General features: G+C 36.5%; 6 protein-coding genes across 9 annotated transcripts; 2 read left to right on the forward strand and 4 right to left on the reverse strand.

Annotated features, from left to right (window-relative positions):
• Positions 1-62: 62 nt before the first annotated feature.
• On the reverse strand, positions 63-2,096 carry LOC111782480 (glycine-rich RNA-binding protein 3, mitochondrial-like). Of its 2 annotated transcripts, none has more exons than XM_023663237.1 (5): positions 1,995-2,096; positions 1,070-1,214; positions 913-981; positions 603-709; positions 63-464 (listed from the first exon to the last, which is right to left on the reverse strand). In XM_023663237.1, the coding sequence occupies exons 2-5, from the start codon at positions 1,203-1,205 to the stop codon at positions 330-332; spliced, it is 447 nt and encodes a 148-aa protein (XP_023519005.1). In that variant the 5' UTR covers positions 1,206-1,214; positions 1,995-2,096; the 3' UTR covers positions 63-329. The 2 variants fall into 2 exon arrangements, with proteins under 2 accessions (XP_023519005.1, XP_023519006.1); XM_023663238.1 differs by having other exon boundaries at positions 1,982-2,046.
• Positions 2,097-2,675: 579 nt separating this feature from the next.
• On the forward strand, positions 2,676-5,894 carry LOC111783333 (exocyst complex component EXO70E2). 2 transcript variants are annotated; one of them, XM_023664261.1, is made up of 2 exons: positions 2,676-2,819; positions 3,704-5,894. In XM_023664261.1, the coding sequence occupies exon 2, from the start codon at positions 3,704-3,706 to the stop codon at positions 5,618-5,620; it is 1,917 nt and encodes a 638-aa protein (XP_023520029.1). In that variant the 5' UTR covers positions 2,676-2,819; the 3' UTR covers positions 5,621-5,894. The 2 variants fall into 2 exon arrangements, with proteins under 2 accessions (XP_023520029.1, XP_023520030.1); XM_023664262.1 differs by lacking the exon at positions 2,676-2,819 and adding an exon at positions 2,871-3,167.
• A 349-nt stretch (positions 5,895-6,243) lies between these two features.
• LOC111783334 (glycerophosphodiester phosphodiesterase GDPD6) lies at positions 6,244-11,107 on the reverse strand. The gene is made up of 8 exons (XM_023664263.1): positions 10,960-11,107; positions 8,877-9,058; positions 8,232-8,415; positions 8,016-8,090; positions 7,676-7,785; positions 7,284-7,502; positions 6,934-7,089; positions 6,244-6,660 (listed from the first exon to the last, which is right to left on the reverse strand). Exons 1-8 carry the CDS (start codon positions 10,973-10,975, stop codon positions 6,412-6,414), a joined length of 1,191 nt encoding a protein of 396 aa, XP_023520031.1. The 5' UTR covers positions 10,976-11,107; the 3' UTR covers positions 6,244-6,411.
• Positions 11,108-12,216: 1,109 nt separating this feature from the next.
• Positions 12,217-14,543, reverse strand: LOC111783124 (ninja-family protein AFP3-like). Of its 2 annotated transcripts, XM_023664010.1 has the most exons (3): positions 13,520-14,534; positions 12,592-12,997; positions 12,217-12,483 (listed from the first exon to the last, which is right to left on the reverse strand). In XM_023664010.1, exons 1-3 carry the CDS (start codon positions 14,055-14,057, stop codon positions 12,453-12,455), a joined length of 975 nt encoding a protein of 324 aa, XP_023519778.1. In that variant the 5' UTR covers positions 14,058-14,534; the 3' UTR covers positions 12,217-12,452. The 2 variants fall into 2 exon arrangements, with proteins under 2 accessions (XP_023519778.1, XP_023519779.1); XM_023664011.1 differs by lacking the exon at positions 12,217-12,483 and having other exon boundaries at positions 12,588-12,997; positions 13,520-14,543.
• A 4,221-nt stretch (positions 14,544-18,764) lies between these two features.
• Positions 18,765-20,699, reverse strand: LOC111783601 (mitochondrial import receptor subunit TOM5 homolog). The gene is made up of 2 exons (XM_023664520.1): positions 20,450-20,699; positions 18,765-19,089 (listed from the first exon to the last, which is right to left on the reverse strand). Exons 1-2 carry the CDS (start codon positions 20,579-20,581, stop codon positions 19,012-19,014), a joined length of 210 nt encoding a protein of 69 aa, XP_023520288.1. The 5' UTR covers positions 20,582-20,699; the 3' UTR covers positions 18,765-19,011.
• A 103-nt stretch (positions 20,700-20,802) lies between these two features.
• LOC111783600 lies at positions 20,803-21,920 on the forward strand. The gene is made up of 2 exons (XM_023664519.1): positions 20,803-21,156; positions 21,271-21,920. The coding sequence occupies exons 1-2, from the start codon at positions 20,998-21,000 to the stop codon at positions 21,700-21,702; spliced, it is 591 nt and encodes a 196-aa protein (XP_023520287.1). The 5' UTR covers positions 20,803-20,997; the 3' UTR covers positions 21,703-21,920.
• The last annotated feature ends 115 nt before the right edge of the window (positions 21,921-22,035 follow it).

Genomic DNA, 22,035 nt, shown 5'->3' on the forward strand with positions numbered 1-22,035 from the left:
GACAAATAATGCAAGTCGTAATCATTTATGCACGGGCACAAGAATTTTTCACGGCGGAGTCATTCACTTCCAATCCCAGATTAGATAAGAGTAAATTCAACCAACAAAACTTGGGGTTTGAATTACGACTAGTTCTCCATTTAAAACGTCAAAACTGACGAACGACATTCTTATAAAGCTTAAAAAAACGGGGAAAAAAAAAAGAAAAAAAAAACAACGCTAAGGCTTATAATTCGGCGATACAAGGAGACGACATAAGACAACTAGGAGCAATTTGTTTCCAAATGAATCAAGCAGTTTCTCCCCTCAGTCCCTTTCGGGCAAAGTCATCAGTCATTGTAACCACCTCCTCCTCCCTGGTATGAACTGGAGCGATTATAGCCGGAACTGCCTCCGTCAAAACCACCACCACCACGAGACCTTTCAGTCGCGAAGTTCACTCTAATGTTACGGCCATGGAGATCCTGGTTACAAAAAATGAACAATGTAAGAGAAATCAGTGAAGATATTATAAACCCACAACAGAAATCAATTGTAATTGGTGGTTAAAATACCACAATAGCCCCCCAACATATATTTGCATTTTTAATACGAATGTTTACCTGTCCATCCAGCGCTTGAATAGCACTGGAAGCCTCCTCGTTAGCGGTGAAGGTAACAAACCCAAAACCTCTGGATCTACCAGTATCACGATCCGTTATCACTCTCGCTAAGACAAAGAAAGACATACACAAAAGTTAGATTCATTCACCAGCTAGAGGAAGTGCCCCCGAAGATTACTAATCTCACAGCAAGTTTAAATACAATTCAATTTTTCGAATACAGATGATGAGCAGCAGTGCGTATGTACCCTAGCAAACAAAAGTTTTTTTTTTACTCAATAATGCTTTATTAGATAAGTTTCCTACACACCTTCAACTACTTCCCCATACTTGTCGAACGCTTCCTTCAGACTCTGGTCATCAGTACCATAGGAAAGGCCTGCACAACAAAGCAACGGATCTCAGGGAAAGTCTTGATAGACCACCAAGGTGTAAGAAAGAACAGAAGAACGGGAATTCTGGGTTACCTCCAACAAAAACTTTCGAACTTGACATTAATCTAATACTTTGAAAGATAGACAGTTTGGAAGGTTGCAAATCCGAACGGATCAATGATACAGAACTCTTGCTAAATATCTTTCCAACTTTACCAAGAAAAGCCATGTCGACAACCTGAAACGAGTATTAACCCAAATAAATAAATAAAATCCAGAGGGAACAAAAGGAAGTTGTGCAAGATAACACTATGCTACAAATATTTTGAACTTTCAACGTACATCGACTCCATAATCAAAAAGAAAGCTTTAGGTTTCTATCAAATTCAAACAGCCTCAACAAATATTTTGAACTTTCAACGTACATCGACTCCATAATCAAAAAGAAAGCTTTAGGTTTCTATCAAATTCAAACAGTCTCAACAAATATTTTGAACTTTCAACGTACATCGACTCCATAATCGAAAAGAAAGCTTTAGGTTTATATCAAATTCAAACAGTCTCATCAACAAATATTTTGAACTTTCAACGTACATCGACTCCATAATCGAAAAGAAAGCTTTAGGTTTATATCAAATTCAAACAGTCTCAACCAGAGCAAAAGAACACTGGATCACAATCAGAATCAGAATCATTCTTAAGCAGAACATATATACCCGGAACATTAAAGAAGTCTTACATGTCGAAACCGAAAAGACACAACACAAAAGAAAAATGAAAGAAACGCTTCCAATCACATAATATCTAAGTTGAGTGAGGAGAATAATCTTCGTATTTCTTCAACTGAACTCATAAAAAATCACCACATAAAGACAAAAGATCTAGAAACAAAACACAATGAGTCAAAACCTAGAACAAAAAGTAAAAAAGATACAGAAACATGAGAATGAAAATGAACACCATTACAAAACAACAAAAGGAAAGGAAAGGAACAAGAAATCGGACGTGAAGATAGAACCTTTGTTGGCTCTCTCTTCGCTTCTTTCACAGTCGAGCTTAAACCCTAGGCCTTGAATTCGAGCAGGGTTTTATGAGAGCCGAATCATTGGAAGAGCGATTTAAATAGAAGCTAAAGCTTGTATATGAACCGTTGGATAATGAAAGGGAGAATCGAGGCCGTAGGATGAGAAAGATATTGGTGAGGGCTGACGTGTCATTCTTACATTGAACAGTAACTCTTTGAACCCTAAACCCAAAAGTTATGTAAAATTGCTATCGTACCCTTGGAAACTCTTCACGTTGATATTTGCCCCTTTCTCTCGAACGTCCTTCCATTTCTACCCTTTTACTCCCTATATTAAAATATCTCTAAATTTTAAAATACATTTTAATTATATTATTAAATATCTAAAAATTTCATTTTAACCATTAACTTTAAAATTATTTTTGAAATTATCATTAAATATTAAATTAAAATAATTTATTTTTGTCAGAATTTCAAAATCTAGAGGTATAATTAAATCATAACTCAACTTCACGATTATTTATTGTAAAATTTAAATCGTTTCAATTTTTAATTAAATGTAATTTTGTTTTTAAAATAATAAATCCTTTAAATCTTGGGAGCTCATAAATGCTTTGTCCAGCTTATAAAGTGGGTAGACTGTGTTTTCGAATTGAATTACAAGAACTACTAAATTATAAGAATTGACGCGAAATGTCAACAAGTCAATGCGACGAGAGAGATGATCATGGAAGTTACGGGGAAATCTAGTTTCAATTTCGGAGCTTGCGATTTTCAACTTCAATTTCTCTCCATAATTCATCACCGACCTTAATCAACGTAAGTTCATCGTCTTTCACTTTCGTTTGTTCCCATTCGTTCTTAGACTTTCTCTCCCATTTTTCTTCATGTTTCTCAACGAAACTCGCTTCTGTACGAGCAGAAGAAACCGTGTTTTTCACTCTATAATTGATGGAGTAGTTCTTTGTCTTTTGCGATGCTGATTGGAGTTAGTTCAATGGAGTTTGGATTTCTTGGTGTTTTATCGGCTGTTTTCTCTTTTCTGCGGCTTGGTCTGAGTTTGCATGTCATTTCTGCCGAAGAGCGGTGTGATTAACGGCCGATTAATTTCATCTTTTTTTCTGAAGATTGTTGAAGTTTTTCCTGCCGTACACAGAATAAAATCAGGCATTCTTTTAAATCTTAGTTCTGAGTCATTAACTGTTCATATTAGGAATTCGTGCTTTCGGTTTCTTCTTTTTTGGTTGTATCAGGTTTTTTGAGCTTTATAAATATTTGCTGAACCTGTGATTTATTAGTGTTTGGTCCTTGGTCGTTCCTTGTCTTGTTTAGATGACAATTCTAGAGGAAGCCTGCTTAGACTGCAGTATTCGATATTTTCGCGGTAATCAGTTACCATTTTCATGTAGAATTATTTCTTCCTCCCGCTTCTTTAGGTCATCATTCTGAACTTCGATTCTTTGTAGAGAAGCCAAACTACCGGCTAACCGAGACCAAGTCAAAACTCATGAAATTTGTTCTGTTTGCAGTACCGACCGATTTGTTATACTTTTGGCTACTAGGTTGGGAAATATGAGTGTTATAAATCCATAGATGGTAGATTACAGAGAATTAGAAATGAACGGGGAATTATGAGAGTGAACTTTTGGTTCGAAAGCGCTTTCTGATTTCACATGTTGATTTCTATGTTTCTTCTTTGTCAGATGGGGGACTGCGAATCAATTATACCAACCTCTGAAGGAGAGCAGCATGTCATAGCTGCATTTCAGCACCTAGCCAAGTTATTAAGAACAAGCCAGAACGTGAATGATGAATTGAAAAGGCTCCTTACCGATCTTGATTCTCATTTGACTTCCATGACTCTGTATACTCATTTAGAGGATGGGAAGTTGAATGAGCTAGAATCGAGATTCAAATCTGCTGAGGAGAAGATTAGGAGATGGGAATCTAACGAATCCATGATATGGGATTCTGGACCCAAGGAAGCTTGTGAATATATGAAGGCTGTTGATGAAATTCATAAAGTTCAGGAAGGTCTAATAAGTCTGCCAGTAAATGACGGTAGGAAGCAAAAGGATCTTCTTTGCCAAGCTGAGTCTGTCATACAGTTCGCAATGGCAAGGCTAGAGCAGGAACTAGTCCATATTCTTGCTCAACACAAACTATATTTTGAGCCCAACTGTGTTCCCTTCCAGTCTGGTGGGTATGATGTTGTCTATAACGAGTCCTTTGCTTCAGTTGAGGACAGTTTGGAGGAGGAAACTTCCCAGAGAGAGAGTATTCCTGCTGTATGTATAGTAAACATGGTCCATCCACACGTGATCCCTCATCTTAAATCCATCGCAAATGCTATGTTTACTTCAAATTATATTCAGGAATTCTCCCTGGCTTTTGTTAGAATGCGGAAAGATGCGTTGGATGAGTATTTGCTCATTCTCGAAATGGAGAGGCATAGCATCGGTGATTTGCAGACCATGGAATGGGATGTCTTAAACGTGAAAATCAAGAAATGGATTTGGCTGATTAAAGTTGTTATTCGAGTCTACCTTGCTAGTGAACAAAGACTTTGTAACAATATATTTGAAGGCTTTGGATCTTATAGTGCAACCTGTTTTGCTGAAATTTCAGCAACTTCTATGCTCTGCCTATTGAATTTTGGCGAGGCCATAGCTATGACAACTCGTCGACCGGAAAAGCTGTTTCGCTTGCTTGACATGTACGAGGTACTGGAAAATCTTCTTGGGGATATAGGTGCATTATTTTCAGAAGACACAGAAATGGGTTCTTTTCTCAAAGCTGAGTTCCATAATCTTTTCATGAAATTAAGTGATTCTGCAAGGGCCACGTTTGTAGATTTTGGAAGTCTCATTGCACGTTCCATATCAACAAGCCCTTTTCCGGGTGGTGGTGTTCATCATCTCACTAAGTATGTTATGAACTACATTAGGACCCTCACTGTCTACAGAGACTCGCTTGTTTTCCTTCTCCGAGATGAAGCAGCAGATGGCTTAGGTCCAGCTTCTGAGCTGCTGAACGAAATCAATAGTATGCCTTGCCCATTGGCTTTCCACCTTCAGTCGATCACTTCACAGTTAATATCCAATCTGAACAACAAATCCAAGTTGTACAATGATGATGCTCTACGACATATTTTTTTAATGAATAACATTCATTATATGGTTCAAAAGGTTAAAGGCTCTGAACTCAGAGCCTTTTTTGGAGGTGAGTGGATACGAGAACATAACAGAATGTTACAGATCCACGCCAACATCTATATGAGAGTCACCTGGCAGTCGGTTATTTCTCTGCTCAAGCTTGATGGTGATGGAACCAACACTCCGAAGGCAGTTTTTAAAGAAAAGTATAGGGCCTTCAATGTAGCTTTTGAGGAGATATATAAGAACCAAACTGGATGGAATGTCTCAGATCCTGAACTACGTGATGACTTGCACATTCTAACATCAAATTGTGTAATTCAAGCATATAGATTCCTCTGCAACTTAAAGTCTCAATTTAACTGTGAAAAGTACATCAAATACACCATCGATGATCTGAGCAAGCATATACTGGATCTCTTTCAAGGCTCACCGCGTTCGTTGCAAAGTTCACGCCGGAGATGAAAGCTTCTGCTGGTAATGGTTTTAGAATTCATTTGCCCCTTTCCACGTTCATATCTTCATTTTCTGGCTGTCTTTTTAGGCACTTCTTATTTATATTGTTTGATAGTTGTCATTCATGCTTAAGACTCTAGCCAAATATTCGGAGTACCTACAGTACCTATTGTATTCGTTTATACTGAATCCTAATTTCGTATATGAAAGGTCACAAATATTGATTATCATCAGCAGTTTTGTGGGAGAAACCGCCGACCATAATACTTTTTCTTTTTCTGTTTCCTTACATTCTTCCTCTTCCTCTTCCTCTTTTTCTTTCTCATCCTTTCTCCCCTTCTCCATCCATTTGTCAATTCCATCCTTATAAGATTAATAAATTAACTTCAGTGATAACATAATACAATCATAGACGTATCAAGGGAAAGAAAGTTAAATCGACTTATTTTATACATTTTGAAGCTCCTCGCTCCAACTCTAGTTATCTAAATCAAAACTAGTTAAAACAGAAAGGCAAATATTAGGAAGATCAGATCGATGCCATGAAAATTGAAGCAGAGTTGAAGAATTCTGAAACTATCCAGTTATATTTTAGAATAAAGAAGAGTCATCAAACAAAATAAAGAGCTGAGTTCAGAGAGCCAACTGTGTTTCTTTTCTTTATTGATTCACAATTCTATCCTATCCTGGTTTAAACGTCATGCTTTTATTTGCCTGACCTTAAAATAAATTTCTACAATGTTGTGGTCCAAATGAAGCCAGGATAAGCCCAACCTTATGTACATTGTGAATTGTCTGTCCTAACGACTTCTAAATGAATTTACCATCAAGGTAATTTTCTGCAATAAATCAGAGGCCCTCTGTTCACCCGAATCATCTGAAGGGAGATTAGAGGTCCAGTTCTTAAAATGATGGAGACTGCCCGTAAAGTCGGTGAAAAGCCCGTCGACGCCTATCGTGTTGATCCAGTAATCAAATTCCTCATATGGATCTTGATGGAAGTTGAAGTGGATAAAGTTATACTCGTTTCGAAAAGTATATGGATGCACCTAAAATGAAAATCGCACCATAGAACCATTTAGTTTTTAGAAAATTAAGTTTATAAATACCACTTCAACTTCAAGTTAAGTTTTGAAAACTAAGTAATAAAATAGAAAACTATAGACAAAATGATTCTCAAACGGGACCTCATACGTAAGTGAACTCTGTCGGACTTTAACCATTTATAAGATTCAACTAGCATTCGATTCCAATAAGACATCCAACCACATTCCATCTATGAATATGAGTTGTAAGGGATTTGACAGAAAAGTATGTTTTACCTGAAGGTTATGGGCATGTGCTCGGGTAACAAGATCCGTAGGTGTTAGGATATAGTTGTTTACTGCAGGAACCACAGTATCCTTCCAGGGTCCAATTCCAACCACATAATTCTTTATGTAATCAAAGTAGCTATCAGAAGTAATTTCCCAATATGTCTGCACATGAACCAAAGAAGCTTATTCAGATTAATATGAAATGAGCAGAGAAAATTTGTCAAGAATCTCTCCAAAATGAGCAGATTCAGCAACCACAGAACGTCCTATCTCATTCGACTGAAGTTGGAACCTTAGGTTGATTGATGAACTTCTAAAAACACAAGAAAAATGCTCAAGGGAAAGGTTTGAAGTACCTGATTTGTGTCCTGTGTTGGAATTGTAGTATCATCGATCAATAGGATCTTGGGCAGGTCTGTAAGATTTGATATGTGTATTATGGATGTTGGAGCAAATGATTGAATGAATACAGGTTGTTTCAACCAGTTTTTTGACAAATATGAACCTTGGTATCCATATTTTTTCAGAATCTCAACAAACTTGTCCTCGAATCTCTTACCATCTCCCCATATGACCTGTGCACATTGCCACTCAAGTATTAGGCTTCAAAAGTTTTGGTTCAAAGGAATCATTAAGCCACCATTGTATTATAAACACTGCATCGTTGGGGTTTATCTCATCAGAAGTAGATCAATAAGCAATATACAAAACTGTTTGGAAGTGTTTGCTTTTGCATTAGAAAACTTACACGCTGGTTAATAAATACTGGATTTTTAATCTCGGGGTATATTCCAACAACTCTCGGTGCTTGCAGTGCAATTTCAATGAAGTCCTCAAAAGTTATAATTGAAAATTTTCCTGGGTTCATCATTTAGAGAGCATGCCTTGATTAGTCTCATGCAAAACGAGGAGGCACCAGAAGTCAGGTAAAAGATTTTCTCATTAGTCTTTCAAACTAGTGCAAATCTAACCAGAATACTATTATGTCGTACATTTGGGAAGTAATAACAATCAGATAACAATTGATGGAGCTTGGAAACTGATAAACTCACACAAAGAGAAGGCTGCTAAAAGAAGAGATCTCCTACCATTATATTGTTGATCTCTATAAGGAAATCTCTGCTTCACCCTCAATGACTGTAATTCTTTTAGTGTGAAATCAACTGCATATAATCATTTAGAACCCTTAGAAACACCATGAAATGAGATTGTAGTATTATAAGGATGCTAAAATAGATTTAAAGCAATATAAGAAACAGAGTTGTAAATGTGTATGCATAAAATTGAATATACAGCCACCATACCGGTAAAAAAACCAGTGATGTTAACTCCTTGGACTTCATATGTTCTTTTACGATTGGAAAACTTTCTATATTTTCCAACATCAGTAGTCTCATCAAGGGTAACATCATGGAAGCATATAAGAACTCCATCTTTGGAAGATAAGATGTCGGTCTCGATGAAGTCTGCACCCTCTTCTATAGCTCTCTGAAGGAGAAGTCCTCGGTCAAAACCAGATTATTGGAACATAGAAGAAAATTGAGTATAGGAAGCACATATTTCAACTACTCTACACAAGAACGGACACAAGATCATATGATAAAACAGGGGACAGAACATAGGAGGTCAGTGCCTACAAATCCCATGTATTCATATTTTTAGGAAGTGGACCCACAAGCTTCAGGGTGTAACATGGAACTTCACTAATGTGTAATGTGTAATGTGTAATGCTATGTTCTTAAAATCTAACAAGCAGCTCATTGGGCCTCAGTTCCAAGCAAATGAAAACATTTGACCTGCTTCCACTAATTGCACTATCTTCCAAGAAATAGATGATTCATTATTGAACCTTGAGCTGACTATTATGAGCGTGATTATGGACACAACAATTTCAAATGTTAAGTGAACAAGATATTAGAAAGAATAGATATAGAAATAGATGTGCCCACCTTATATGCAGGAAGGGTTTCTTCGGGAAATTCTCCATTTGAACCTCGATGAGCAATATTATATGGACGAGTGGTTTGAAGAGGTTGTCTAGTTCCTTCAAGGAACCTACTATGAAGTGGATAGAAAGGCCTTGCAGCACACCCAACAAAAAGAAATAAAACCAACACGTGAATAGCGAAACCTGCCGCATCAAAAAAACCAAAATTCAATAATCAATTGATGGTCAAAACTTTAGCATACATTATAAAGCATTGAAAACCTGACCATCCTATAGTGCTGGCAGGACGTAAAGAACTTGGAGTTGTGGAATTCCATGTTGAGGATTATTGAGAGAAGTAGTCCCACATTGGCTAACTAGGAGGGTTTATAAGTAAGGAACACTATCTCTATTGGCATGAGACCTTTTGGGGAAACAAAAAATAAAGTCATGTGAGCTTATGCTCAAAGTGGACACTATCATACGATTGTGGAGAGTCGTGGTTTCTAACATGGTATCAAAGTCATGCCTTAACTTAGTCAGGTCAATAGTCCGTAAGTGTCAAACATAGAAGTTGTGAGTCTCGAAAGTGTAGTCAAAGGTGACTCGAGTATCGAACAAAGAGTGTACTTTGTTCAAAGGCTCCAGAGAAGGAGTCGAGCCTCGACTAAGGGGAGGCTGTTTGAAAGCTCCACAGAAGGAGGCCAAAAGAAAGGCTCTATGGTGTACTTTGTTTGAGAGGAAGATTGTTGAGAATTATTGAGAGGAGTAGTCCCACATTGGCTAATTAAGAGAAAAATCATGGGTTTATAAGTAAGGAACACTAATTCCATTGGTATGAGGCTTTTTGGGGAAACAAAAAATAAAGCCACGAGAGCCTATACTCGAAGTGGACAATATCATACCATTACGGAAAGTCGTGGTTTCTAACATGGTATCAAAGTCATGCCCTTAACTTAGTCATGTCAATAGAATCTGTAAGTGTCAAACATAGAAGTGAATCTCGAAAGTGTAGTCAAAGGTGACTCAAGTATCAAAGAAAGAGTGTACTTTGTTCGAGGGCTCCAGAGAAGGAGTCAAGCCTCAATTAAGGGGAGACGGTTGGAAAGTTCCACAAAAGGAGGCCAAAAGGAAGGCTCTATAGTGTACTTTGTTCAAGGGAAGGATTGTTGAGAATTATTGAGAGGGGTAGTCCCACATTGGCTAATTAAGAGGAAGATCATGAGTTTGTAAGTAAGGAACATTATCTCCATTGATATGAGACATTTTGGGGAAACCAAAAATAAAATCACGAGAGTTTATGCTCAAATTGGACAATATCACCCCAGGCAAGACATAAGAACTTAGAGCTGTGGCGTTCCATGGGGTCCAATTACCAACGCACCAAATGTTGATTAATAGGCATTTGAAGTTACATTTCATGAAACAACATTCCAATTCAAGGACTATTTTCCAAAATTTGAACCTCCTTTCCATAGATGGAGCAACCAAGACAGTTTGAATCTAATACATAAAGATGTAGACTCTTTCATCACATATGACCATAAGAACATGCATGAGCTGCTCTGTAAATGCAGCAGTGCCACCAACTCAGAACCCTCAATGCAGAGACACGGGTAACAATTTTAGAAAAGGTAAGAAGTCTGGTCTTCCAGAGGGCAATATGAGTAAGAAAAATCCATAGGAAGTTACCTTTTTACATTTCCAACCATGCAGACGTTACTGTAATTATGAGAATGCCATGGTATCATTTAAAAACAAGGAGCCTCATGAGGCAAATGCATGAGAAATGAAGTAGACTACTCATTATGGCTCATCAGGGAGCAAAACCGGGAGCAAAACAAACAAAAAAACAAACCAACTTCACCCTAAACGGTTCAACTTTTGACTCAATTACCAAATCTCTCCTTTCCAAATCCAACAAGAAGACGAACGGAAAACCAGAAAAGAGACCCACAAATCAAGCGTTCGTTCCCCAAAAATCCCAGCTCCAAATAAAAAAATCGATACCAAGGAAAATAACAGAAAATACAAATGGAAATGGCTAAGGATCATGACAGAATAACTAAAAACATCAAAAAATTGTATCGGAGATTGAAGCTTACAGAGTACGGCGGCCATATCTCTGCTTCTCCGTCGTCCTTAAGTTTTCCCCAATTTTTCCGACGGAACCTCTTCTCCGGTTGAACCTTTTTATAAGGGCTTTTGTATTCTAAATCTCAGCCGTTCGATTACACTGCGGATCTTACAGGCTGCTTGAGATTGTTCTTGTTTTCATGATTATGTTTAAATTTAATTCATTTTCCAATTTTAATTAAACACCAGATAATTTTAGCACATACATACATACATATACGTACATATACGTATATCTGTATGTATGTATGCATGTGTGTGTGTATATATATATATATATATATTCTTTTTTTTCTTCATATGGATGGCAAATAAGCCATTGGATCCTTTTTTGGGTTTAGTTTAGATATTAGCCAATCGAGGGAGTGGGTCCATGTACTTGTGGAGGTGGTGACGTGTCAAGTAATGATTGGATTACAGTAAGTCAATCATTAAGCAAAAGCGGGCTTCAAGGAGCTATTATAAGATGCGGACACTAACACTCAACGCTTTCCTATAGATGTCCACGTTTCGACACGTGGTTCGTTTGTATGCATCTTATTTTATTTATTTCAATAATATATTTTAAAACAATTTCATACTTTTAAGTTATAAATCAAAATTAGATTTTTGTATTTCCAATCAATTTTCAATTTATTTGTATATTCTTGATTTTTCTAATTTTTTTTATTGGTATTTATTTGTAGGAGTTCAGTATAAAGTTGGGATGTTTTCGTCCATATATTGATAATAAGAATTTTTTTTTATAAAAATAAATATGTTAATATTACATTTTATAAAATTTATTGGTATTTTTTTAAAAGTTCATATATTTAAAAATTGGAACCTAAATTTAAGATTCATTAAAAATACATATTTAAAGATGGATCGGTAAAAATGCATAGACCAAAATTGAACCGAACTTAACGTACGTGAATCAAAATAGTATTTTGTCATAAATTACGGTAAGTAGAAATTTATGTAAATTGTCGCTTTTGGATTCGATTAGATTCGATTTCAACACTTGGAAGAAGATAGAACAAAAAAAAACAAAATTTTCCATTTCGATACATAACGTGTTTGTTCGTTTGTTTAGTTCGGGAATGATTCCAAATTATAAGATTTTAAATTAAGTCCACTTGTAACGAGATAAAACGCTCTTTTCCTCGCTTCGACTGTGAATCTTCTCACGTAATTTCTTCATTACATCCACACTTAATAATTTAAAAGTAGAAAAGGATGGGAGATAATTTCACAAACAACCCATTTTTGTATTAGGGTAAAGATAGAAAGAGTACAAGTTTTGAAATGAGTATTGCTGATATCTGTGTGGACAATTGCTGATATCTGTGTGAATGAAGAATCACTAAAAGCACATGGATTCATGTAATAAAAAAGGGTTTAAGGGTGGCTGTGTTTTGAAGGTGCATCAAGAATGGTAGAAGGAAACAGCAATAATCTCATTAAGTTGATGTGGGGAACCTCAATGTTCTTGGTGTGTTCTTCCCTTGTCCCTGAAACCAAACAGCCAGAGGGGAATATATGAGAAGAAGAAGAAGAAGAAGAACATTTTTAAGTTTGTTTTAGAACGAGTAATTAATCAACCAAAATGGAAAACTTACAATGCAAATGAGGTACAGCAAACATGGATGTGTTTCATGGGATTAGCCACCTCCCTCCCACCAGCATGTCTCACAAACTCTGCAGGAGTAAGAAAGCTTCCATGGCACACACACACTATGCAGATTTGTCCCCTCATGTACTTGTACAAGAACCCTTCTACCTTCCTCCCGTTCGGCCCCTCCCCGATCGTCGACACGCTCGGCATCATCCTCATCACGTCCATTCCTCTCTCCCCTCCCATCCAGCCATTGGAAACTCTAGCTCTTTTCGCTGGGTTCATCTGTGGCGGCATCTCGAGTTTTCTTGATGCCATTGTTTTTGAGTTCACTACTGGCTCTCTTTCAGTTGATTCCAGTGATGATTGAGAACTGGATGAGCCCTTTGTTGATCCCACACTTCCATATCCTGTCAATGAAAATCAAACGCAGCTGATATTATCGTTCGATATCGACTCGATCGAGAGAATTCAGTGTTATTATCCAGTTCTTCAGGTAAAGAGAGCAATAGAATCCCATTTGACAATTTGAAAGGCAAAAACTCAATGATTATGAAAGGATTAACAAAATCAGTCTTGCATGGATACATATAAGAGGTTTATTAGCAAGATAAGTAGCATCAGCTATGAACAAACACTTGAAGATGAGTTTTGAACCATTTTCTCCATCTCAAAAGGGAAATAGTTGATTTCAGCTCCATGCTAAGACATCATCACTAAGATAATCAAGTGTTCATACTTCCCTTTTCCATGCATTTCAGCTTATGAATCATCCAGCAAATTCAACTGTAAATTGCTTTAGAGGGTGAAGATTGATCGATTTAAAGAAGAACATAGAACAACAACAACAACAACAACATCTGAGCTGAAATCAGCTGATTAAAAAGCTTTGAAAGAAGAAATTAAAGAAGGAAAAGTGTGAGTGGGTATACCATCCATTGTATAACTCCGGTAGAGGGTTCCATGGTTGGATTTGATCCTATCAATCGCACGACATAGGGCAGGACTTTTTGCAGCAGAAGCGGCAGCCCAAGCAGCCATTTCAGAGGCCGATGGCGGCGCCACGGCCAACTTATCATCCTCCGCCGCCGCAACTGCTCTGCCATACCTCTGCTCCGCCAGCCTCTTTCTAGCCTCCAGCCTCCTGAAGAATTGAAACTGCTTGAGCTTCATCCGACTGAGCTCGTCCGTCTCGACCGGAAGAGAGCAAGATCTCGACAAGGAAAGAAACGAAGCCGCCTGCCTCCGCATATCCCATTTCCACGCCTCTGAGTTCTGAGAAATCATTCCAATAACCGAAGAGGATCGAGTTAAGGAATTCTCCTTCGGCTTCGCACTAGAAACCCCACCAACAGAGAGCCTAAGAGTAAGGTCCGGCGGTTCAGAATCAGAAACCTCCCTTCCTCTTTTCATCTCCGGTGAGAGTCTCAGCGACAGGTCATCCGCACATCCACTACCTGCTTCCCTCATTGAACAAAAACAACAAAAACAACAAGAAGAAGAAAAACCCAGAAAAACCCAGAAACCAGAAAATCAAATCAGAAACAGGGCTGATCGATTTGAAGATTTCACAGAAAACCCAAACCCCAAGACAATGAAGGGAGGCAGAAGTGTGAAAAACTGAGAGAAGAAGAGGGTGTTGAAATAGGGGATCAAAAGCAAGAGAGAAGACGAGAAACCCAGAAAATAAGGGGAAAAATGTAAGGGGAGGTTTCATGGAGGAGTCCACGTGGTGATCAGTGGTGAGGGGTTCACATCGTGTACGGTTAGAGTGAAACGCAGGCGCTGGCGAGGAGAGTGTTCTCAAGTTGCAGGTTGGGGCTCCAATCACCCACTCCCACCACCTGCAACCAGCCGTAATGTTCTCCCCCTTCTCCAATTTCTGGCACCTCTCTTCCTCCCTCCTCCTTCCCTCTCTCTTATCTCATTTTCATCTTTTATTCAACTTCCCTTCCCACACACCCCTCCCTACGTTCAATTTCATCCACCTCAATCAAATTTTAGTATTTTTTTTTTTTTTTTCCTTTTGTGTGCAACTCGAGCCGTTTATGATAGTCGTCAAGTAGACGTTGCAATGATGTATGCACTTGAGCCGTCCTAATCGGTAGACTTGGATCGAAAAATTCAATTAGACACTCACCATCTATTTTCATTGTTTAATTATTTGACAACATTAAAAAAGTCATTATCCAACTCTTTTACCCACGGTTCAAAGTTAGAGGGGTTATATAAAAAAATTAGATTAACCCAAATTTAAGATTATGAATTTATTTGGATTAAATTATTTAATTCAATTAACTCAAATTTAAAAATGATATATATTAAAATGGAAGGGTAAGAAAATAAATAAATAAATAAATATTTTTATTAAAAATACAACTTAGTATTTGGATGGATACTTGATTTTTATCCATTGAGTAACCGATACAATTTTTATTTTCATAAAATAAAATAAAAAAATATATAAAAACAATTTGAATAAAAGGAAGGCAAAAAGGAGTGGAAGAAGAACGTGAAATTTGGGTGGCCGTATCAAACGGTGGCTGTTTTTTAATTGAGAATTAGTGGGGACGGAATTTAAAAGAGAGAGAAAGGGGCATTTTGGGAACTGTGCCCCCAAACACTCTGTTCGATCCTCTATCTGACACGTNAACCCCCCCCCCCCCACGCGCTGTCTTGTTCTTTTTCTTCCCCCGTCGGCGCCCCTTCATCAATATTATATTTTAAATAATAAATAAGAATTACAAAACATCAAAATATTCATTACATTTTAATTTTATCATTCTTCTAATTTTTTAAATTAAATTATTCTATTTAATTTCATTACTAGTAGATACTATATGATAAAACCGTCGAAGTTAGTTATGATCGAGTCCGTTATGTTTTTATAACGGATTTTAATTATTTTTTTTCATTTTATCTTGTACTAAAAGAAATGGGCATGAAATCTGATAGAATAAAAATTAATTAAAAAAAAAAATTGATTTTGAAAGGGACATTTATATAAAAGGAAGCATGAAAATCCATTAAAATAGACCGTATCAAGAGTTGAGGAAGACATGCCAGCCCCATTTGGCTATCTATCCACATGGACATTTTACAATCTCATAATTTCTTTTTTATTTTTCCAAAGAAAATTACAAAATATTTTTCATAAATCTAATTCAATTATTTTTATTCTTTTATTTGCAAACAAATTAAATTAAAAAAACCCCAATAAATAAATAAAATAATAAATAAAGTAGGAATTAGTTTTGGTAGCAAGGAATATTTTGTTTTATTCTATTTTTAAATAATTTATTTAACAGAAATTATGCATTATATTCCGTAAATTTATATTTTAGTAGATAAAAGTAGCACACAGTTAAGTTTTATTAGAGGAATAAATTTATAATTTAATATAAAAAAATACTGATTTTTGTAAATAAAAAAAAAAAAAGAACTTTTTAGAAAATAAAAGGTAAAATAATTATGAAAATTTGTTGTTTTTCTTCTTTTTGAACGTGATTTGCGAGGGATAAAGAAATCAACTTTAACGTTCTTCGTTAGTTTCTAACGTATTCTTGATTTGGGCGCAAAATTGCAACTTGGCGCAGTTTAGTTTCAATTTAACGGACGATTGCGAGAAATCAGGTGAAAATAATCGCGGCGCCACGTGGTGATTTCGATTGGACGTGGGGACGAGAGAGGAGTGGGGCCCAGTAAGGAGTGGAAGTGGGACCCGACAAGCAAGTTGAGAGTGATTTACAAGGTCAAAAAAGAAAACCAAGGAAAATTTAAAAAAAAAAATAAAAAAAAAAATCTATATATAGTAAGACACACGTGGCTTATTATGGAAGGGATAGAATGGGAACCACATGCTGCCACTTGGCAACTTGCATGCTACGTGTCAAGAAAAGCCTCGTACGGAATGACGAAGCATCAACTTGATTTGTCCCCCCTATCTGACAGGTTTGTCACAACATACCAGGCTGGTGTCTCACACGCGCCAACTATCGAGTGTGGACCACTTCCAATTTTTTCCATAACTCACCTTTTATTCATAATTAATTGTCAATTAAATTTTTATTTTTGTGTTCATTTTATTAAAATTGTCTACTTTAGTCAATTACATTTCTCTCAAAATTAAAAATATCTATTAAATCTCTAAAAATTATAAATAGTGAATTTTTAGTATAGTTTAATCTTAAATTAACTATGAAAATTAAATGAAGATTAAAGTACAATAATCAAAATGATTTTTTTCGGGTACAAAATGGTAATTTCATTGCATCCTTATTGGTTACTTAGTAAAAAAAAAACCGTTATGTCCATAATATTCTTTAAAACTATTTTTTTAAATATTTTGAAAAATGATTATTAATTGGATAAATAGGGAACAAACAAATTAGATAATCGAACACGTGATAATTAATAAGCTACGCGACATCTACTTAAATGGTGATTAGGTCAATCATATGTTCGATTTTGATTGGATATTGAATATGAATCTATGACGAGCGTTTTTAAAGACATAATTATTTAATTGGATTTTCTAAAACGTAAGTACCGTTTAGCTGTATGCAATAAATGCATAGAAAAGAATATAAAATTTGAAAAGCGTTTAGTTTGACCATCCAATATTCTAAATATTAAGACAAGTTGCAACGAGGAGAAAAGAAGGATAAAATATAATATTATAAGAGGATTTTGTATAAAGATTTAATAAGATATATCCATAGACAAGGTAAAGTGGTCACATAGGATGGAATCATGAAGACTTTGGTAATTATTAAAATAAACACATAGAGTATGATATGATAGGATTCTCCACAATAAACAATAAACTATGAAGCAAGTTGATTTAAATTAAATATAATGGGTAATCAATCAATTAGCATCAAATCAAGTGGCAACTTCAATATCAACTTGGATTAGTGCAATTTAATTAAGTTGATTAAGCTAAGATTACAATTCTGCAATTTGATTAATTACATAAATTAAACCATATCTTTGACTCGATCTATTTAAAAGGAGAATTATGCTTACTGGATTAAACATAAGGCTATGACTTTATTTTTGCCAGTGATGTATAAAATTATTCTCATGGCTGCACTGTTTTTTTTTTCTTTCTTTTTTTTTTTTTTTAAATTTAAAAAAGTTTACAACTGATCATCTTTATTAAATTAATGATTGATGGTGAAAAGAAAGGAATATATAAAATTTTGTGATTATTTCATTCTCATCTGCTTCGTGAGAGTAGCAAACAATGAAAATTAAGATTTTTTTTTTTTTTTTCTAATGAGGAAAATTTATTGGCATTTTTTTTCTAAATTAATTTAAATGAAAAATTTGTTTGAGTGCCTATCAGGCCCTATGAAGGTCAAGAAAGACAAATGTATGTGTGGCCGTAGAGGATGGGGAATACGGTTGTAATATTCTACCCACTTAAACTAGTCATCGTCCTTGTTGATTTTCTTTGAAATACATATTCTACCCACTTAAACTAGTCATCGTCCTTGTTGATTTTCTTTGAAATACATTTGCTTAAACTAGTCATCGTCCTTGTTGATTTTCTTTGAAATACATTTGCATTTACAATTGTGACGCAGAATCTTCATCTAAATCGTATTGAAAAAGACCCTTAGAATAAAAGAAGTGTATGATTTGCAACATTTTGGTGGAGGAAAAGAAAAGGACGATGAGAGGGGAATAGGTGGGTGGGCCGATACAGACAAGTTTAAAGCAATCCACTTGCTTGGTTACCTGCTTTGGTTTCAAACAGCAGCAAGTTGTATGGACAAACTTGCTTTTTGTCTCTCCTACTAACCCCATGTTTCCCTGCTTGTTCTCACAAGACCAAATAGAGATTGTTTCTATCTATGAATTTCGTAAATCATGTGTTGAATTTTCTACCCTTTTCATGATTTTTTTGTAAATACTTCTAAAACTGCGTTAAATGTGACAAAATCACCTTTAAAAGCAAGGCTGTGATGGATGATGGATTTGCAGAACGGCTATTCTAAGGACTTGAAACACACCCATCCTTGCAAAGAAACATTAATGATACTTGAAATACTTTGGATATTCATAATCTATACATGAAAGTAGAGTCCATAAAGGTTTAAAGATTATACTGAGAAAGCAAAAAAAGAATTGATCTCTTTGAGTGCAGGGAGGGAAGAAGGAAGGCAATAGTTTTCAAGGTTTAATCAAGTGTTTTGGATTTCAGATTTCATCTGTCCACTGATTTAGGTGACAAATAGTACGTTTAAAAAAGGGTCTACTTCAAAGAGGAAAGGGGAGAACACATTCTCATCAGTTCCAGCATTACCAAGAGAAACAAAATTGAAACTTCCTATCTGAAATTGAATAGAGCTGTAACGAACTCAGAAATAGAGAAAAGTTATGAGATAAGAATTGCTGCCCTCTCGTGAACTCTCTCTCATATTGCCATAAGATCACCATAATTCCGCATGAGAAGGATGGATCCTGCAAACATTCCAGCAGCACGAAGCAATTTCTGCAAAAGCAAAGAGGAAGTTGAAATTCAGTTCCATACAAAACAACCTTACCAAGGAAATGTTGTGTGTTGGTGCCTGAGATTTCAAGAGTGACAAAGATACTTCTCTTTCGAAGTCAGTGTTTACAGCAAAAAAGGATCGACATAAAACTACTCCCTTTGTAACCCAGTTCAAGGAACTCATCCCTCTTCTTAAGGCCAAAGCATTCAAATTTCAAATTTAGCGGTAGCTAAAGCCATGATGCTTATTGGATATGGAAAAACACCCCCATAATGTTCAGTTTTATGTTTTAGGTTAAAAAAGATGGAATGATGCATGTCCACAGGCACAAGAGATAAGATCGTTATCATGCATTGGCAACTCTTCCCAAAACTTAGAGAGACAGAACATATCATAGAACTTTCTGCAAATTATTCAATTTGAATCAACATTAGGCTAAGGGTAGCCTCGAGGCCTTTCCCCTTGAAGAGGCGATTCATAGGCCTTGAGGTGGTATAGGCTCAAGCCTCATATGTAATAAAATAGAAAAAGAAAGAAAGAATTATACAAGTCATAGAATTGTATGATCCGTCAAGTTTTGCACCACTATAATTAAAGGATTGAATTATTCAATATATTTTTTTGTCTTCAATGTTGTTAAATCTTAGGTAACAAATCTACTAATAGGTTAAATTGCCCCAACTCATGTATTAACATTCTACACACGGAGGAACATTTATATTGTAGAAGAATTGAACAAATTAATTTCATTCTTCAAATCATTACGCAAGGCATTAAGAACTTTAAGCCTGAGTGCGTTATGATCATGGAATGAGTCTAATAGCCCAAATAAGGGGCAAGTCTCAAGGCTAAAAATGTTAAGAGCCTTGGCTTGCGTTAAAACATCGATTCAAATGAGAAGGAAAATGTCAGAGAACCAACCCAAATCCATTACATTCAACTCTCCCTTCATTCCTCCCAGCTCCTACAAAGCATATTATACAGGTGCTAAAGACCGGCAAACCTACCACTCGTTTGAAATGATCAAAAACCAAAAGAATCTTTGTTTTCAATTACGCAGTTTAAAAAATGAGAAAGAAAAAAAAAAAAAAAATGAAGAAGATCGCAGTTTGAGACAAACAAAAAGTTAAATCTACTAGCTTCATACTCTAAAATGCGCATTTCCATTAAAGGATCGACACTTTATATTATGTCGCCCTATATGAACAAAAATCTCACGATTTCTCAAACTCTCTCCGCTACCAAATAGAGCACTAAAACGGATATTTCTCAAACTTAGAACTTTATGGGAGACATAAAAAAATCCAGATTAAGAAGGAAGAAAAAGAAAAATCGAAATCAAAATGATCGAAAGAGTACCATGTTCAAAGCCCACTTTTCCTCGTCATGAACCTGAGAATTGTAAAAGGATTTCACAGTCTCCACCGAATTCGCCGTTCCAGAAAACAGAAAATTCTTCACCTTCTTCACTGAACTCGAAGCGTCAACCATTTTCGCTCGTACTGCAGAGAGGAAGGCGTATGAGAACGTTAGGGTTTTAGGTTTTTGGGCTTGGATGAGACATGGGAGCCAACGAATTGGCCTTGTGGACTAAGATTACGAATTTACCCTTACTTTATTTAATTTATGGTTGAAAACCATTAAAAAATTCACCACTGATTGGAAAATATTAAAAATTAAAATCGTAAGGTGTATATTCGATCTTCGAAAAATGAGAACACGTGGAGCAGTAAGATGAGAACACGTGGAAATTCAAATATCTGAATCCTCAAAACCAGTCCAATCAGCTGCCTCTCCATCACTCATGTCCATGGTGCAGGCCTCTGCAATTCTCTCAGTCAGATTCAGCCCTAACCATCGCCGTTCTTCAGAGCTCATACACACTCCCCGGCTAGAGACGCTAAGCTATGGAGGTCACTTCTTTCTGTGGCAGCAGCAGAGCAGCTTCGTTCGTCTACTCCTATCCATCCAAAACGAATTCAAGAAAACAATCTCTTGATCTACGCTCCATGGCCGTCGACAAACCTCCACCTTCTGCTGCTAAAACCGTCGCCTCCACCAAGAAGGTCGGTTCCTCTTTCTCGCTTGCATATTTCCTTTTTATTCCTCTGAATCGCTTCAATGTCGTCGCATAAACTCAATTTCTGTAAATCCAAGACTCAAGAGCCAGCATTCTGCAGGTCAACTCGACGGTGTTCCCTCTCGGGGAGAAAGGACCGAGGAGTAGCATCTCGCTCTCGACCTCGCCGCCGATTAAACTACTGACGAGGGTGGAGCAATTGAAGCTACTGAGCAAGGCGGAGAAGGCTGGCCTGCTGTCTGCGGCGGAGAAGGCCGGGTTGTCTCTGTCGTCGATTGAGAAATTAGGGTTTCTGTCGAAGGCTGAGGAATTGGGGATTTTATCGGCGGCGACGGATCCGGGAACTCCCGGGGCGCTACTTAGTCTGAGCTTGGGGCTGTTGCTATTGGGGCCTTCGTGCGTGTATTTGGTGCCGGAGGAGAGTGTTTGGGAAATCGCGTTGCAGGCGGCGGTGGCTCTGGTCTCAATCGTGGGCGGCTCTGCGGCATTTGCTGCGTCGAATTTGGTGTCCAATTTGCAGAGATCCAATTGAATTTCGGCTGTGGAGTTTTCCTGCCGTGGGAATGAATTGTAGGTGCCACCTTTCGTTCTCCTTCGACGTCGTCGTTTTGTATATTGCAATTATTGAATATATCATTTTCCAGCAGATTAAAATGGCAGAAAAATTTCATACTTTATCATGTGTATTTCTGTTAATCCGAAGCCCTCCTGGATCGGTTTCATGTATGAATTTATAATTCAGATTTGACACATGATGACTAAGACATTTCATATTGTATATTCTACGATAAGATCTCGTTACTTAGATATCATATATTAAAATAAAATTTTCTAAAAAATATTAAAAGAATGGGTTTAACCTTTC

Source organism: Cucurbita pepo, chromosome LG20 (genome assembly GCF_002806865.2).
Source record: "Cucurbita pepo subsp. pepo cultivar mu-cu-16 chromosome LG20, ASM280686v2, whole genome shotgun sequence".
Classification (NCBI taxonomy): Eukaryota; Viridiplantae; Streptophyta; class Magnoliopsida; order Cucurbitales; family Cucurbitaceae; genus Cucurbita; species Cucurbita pepo.

What these genes read in the sequence shown, in the direction of transcription:
- LOC111782480 (XM_023663237.1), bottom strand. Translation starts at nt 1,205, where the DNA reads ATGGCTTTTCTTGGTAAAGTTGGAAAGATATTTAGCAAGAGTTCTGTA. An exon ending in TTCGAAAGTTTTTGTTGGAG is followed by an intron (nt 982 to 1,069) that starts GTAACCCAGAAT and finishes TTTGTTGTGCAG; the next exon opens with GCCTTTCCTATGGTACTGAT. An exon ending in GTATGGGGAAGTAGTTGAAG is followed by an intron (nt 710 to 912) that starts GTGTGTAGGAAA and finishes TCTTTGTCTTAG; the next exon opens with CGAGAGTGATAACGGATCGT.
- LOC111783333 (XM_023664261.1), top strand. Translation starts at nt 3,704, where the DNA reads ATGGGGGACTGCGAATCAATTATACCAACCTCTGAAGGAGAGCAGCAT.
- LOC111783334 (XM_023664263.1), bottom strand. An exon ending in TAGAGATCAACAATATAATG is followed by an intron (nt 7,786 to 8,015) that starts GTAGGAGATCTC and finishes TGATGAACCCAG; the next exon opens with GAAAATTTTCAATTATAACT. An exon ending in CAACACAGGACACAAATCAG is followed by an intron (nt 7,090 to 7,283) that starts GTACTTCAAACC and finishes GTTCATGTGCAG; the next exon opens with ACATATTGGGAAATTACTTC.
- LOC111783124 (XM_023664010.1), bottom strand. Translation starts at nt 14,057, where the DNA reads ATGAGGGAAGCAGGTAGTGGATGTGCGGATGACCTGTCGCTGAGACTC. An exon ending in CCGGAGTTATACAATGGATG is followed by an intron (nt 12,998 to 13,519) that starts GTATACCCACTC and finishes TTTCATTGACAG; the next exon opens with GATATGGAAGTGTGGGATCA. An exon ending in TGCTGTACCTCATTTGCATT is followed by an intron (nt 12,484 to 12,591) that starts GTAAGTTTTCCA and finishes GTTTGGTTTCAG; the next exon opens with GGACAAGGGAAGAACACACC.
- LOC111783601 (XM_023664520.1), bottom strand. Translation starts at nt 20,581, where the DNA reads ATGGTTGACGCTTCGAGTTCAGTGAAGAAGGTGAAGAATTTTCTGTTT. An exon ending in AAAAGTGGGCTTTGAACATG is followed by an intron (nt 19,090 to 20,449) that starts GTACTCTTTCGA and finishes TTGCTTTTGCAG; the next exon opens with AAATTGCTTCGTGCTGCTGG.
- LOC111783600 (XM_023664519.1), top strand. Translation starts at nt 20,998, where the DNA reads ATGGAGGTCACTTCTTTCTGTGGCAGCAGCAGAGCAGCTTCGTTCGTC. An exon ending in CCGTCGCCTCCACCAAGAAG is followed by an intron (nt 21,157 to 21,270) that starts GTCGGTTCCTCT and finishes AGCATTCTGCAG; the next exon opens with GTCAACTCGACGGTGTTCCC.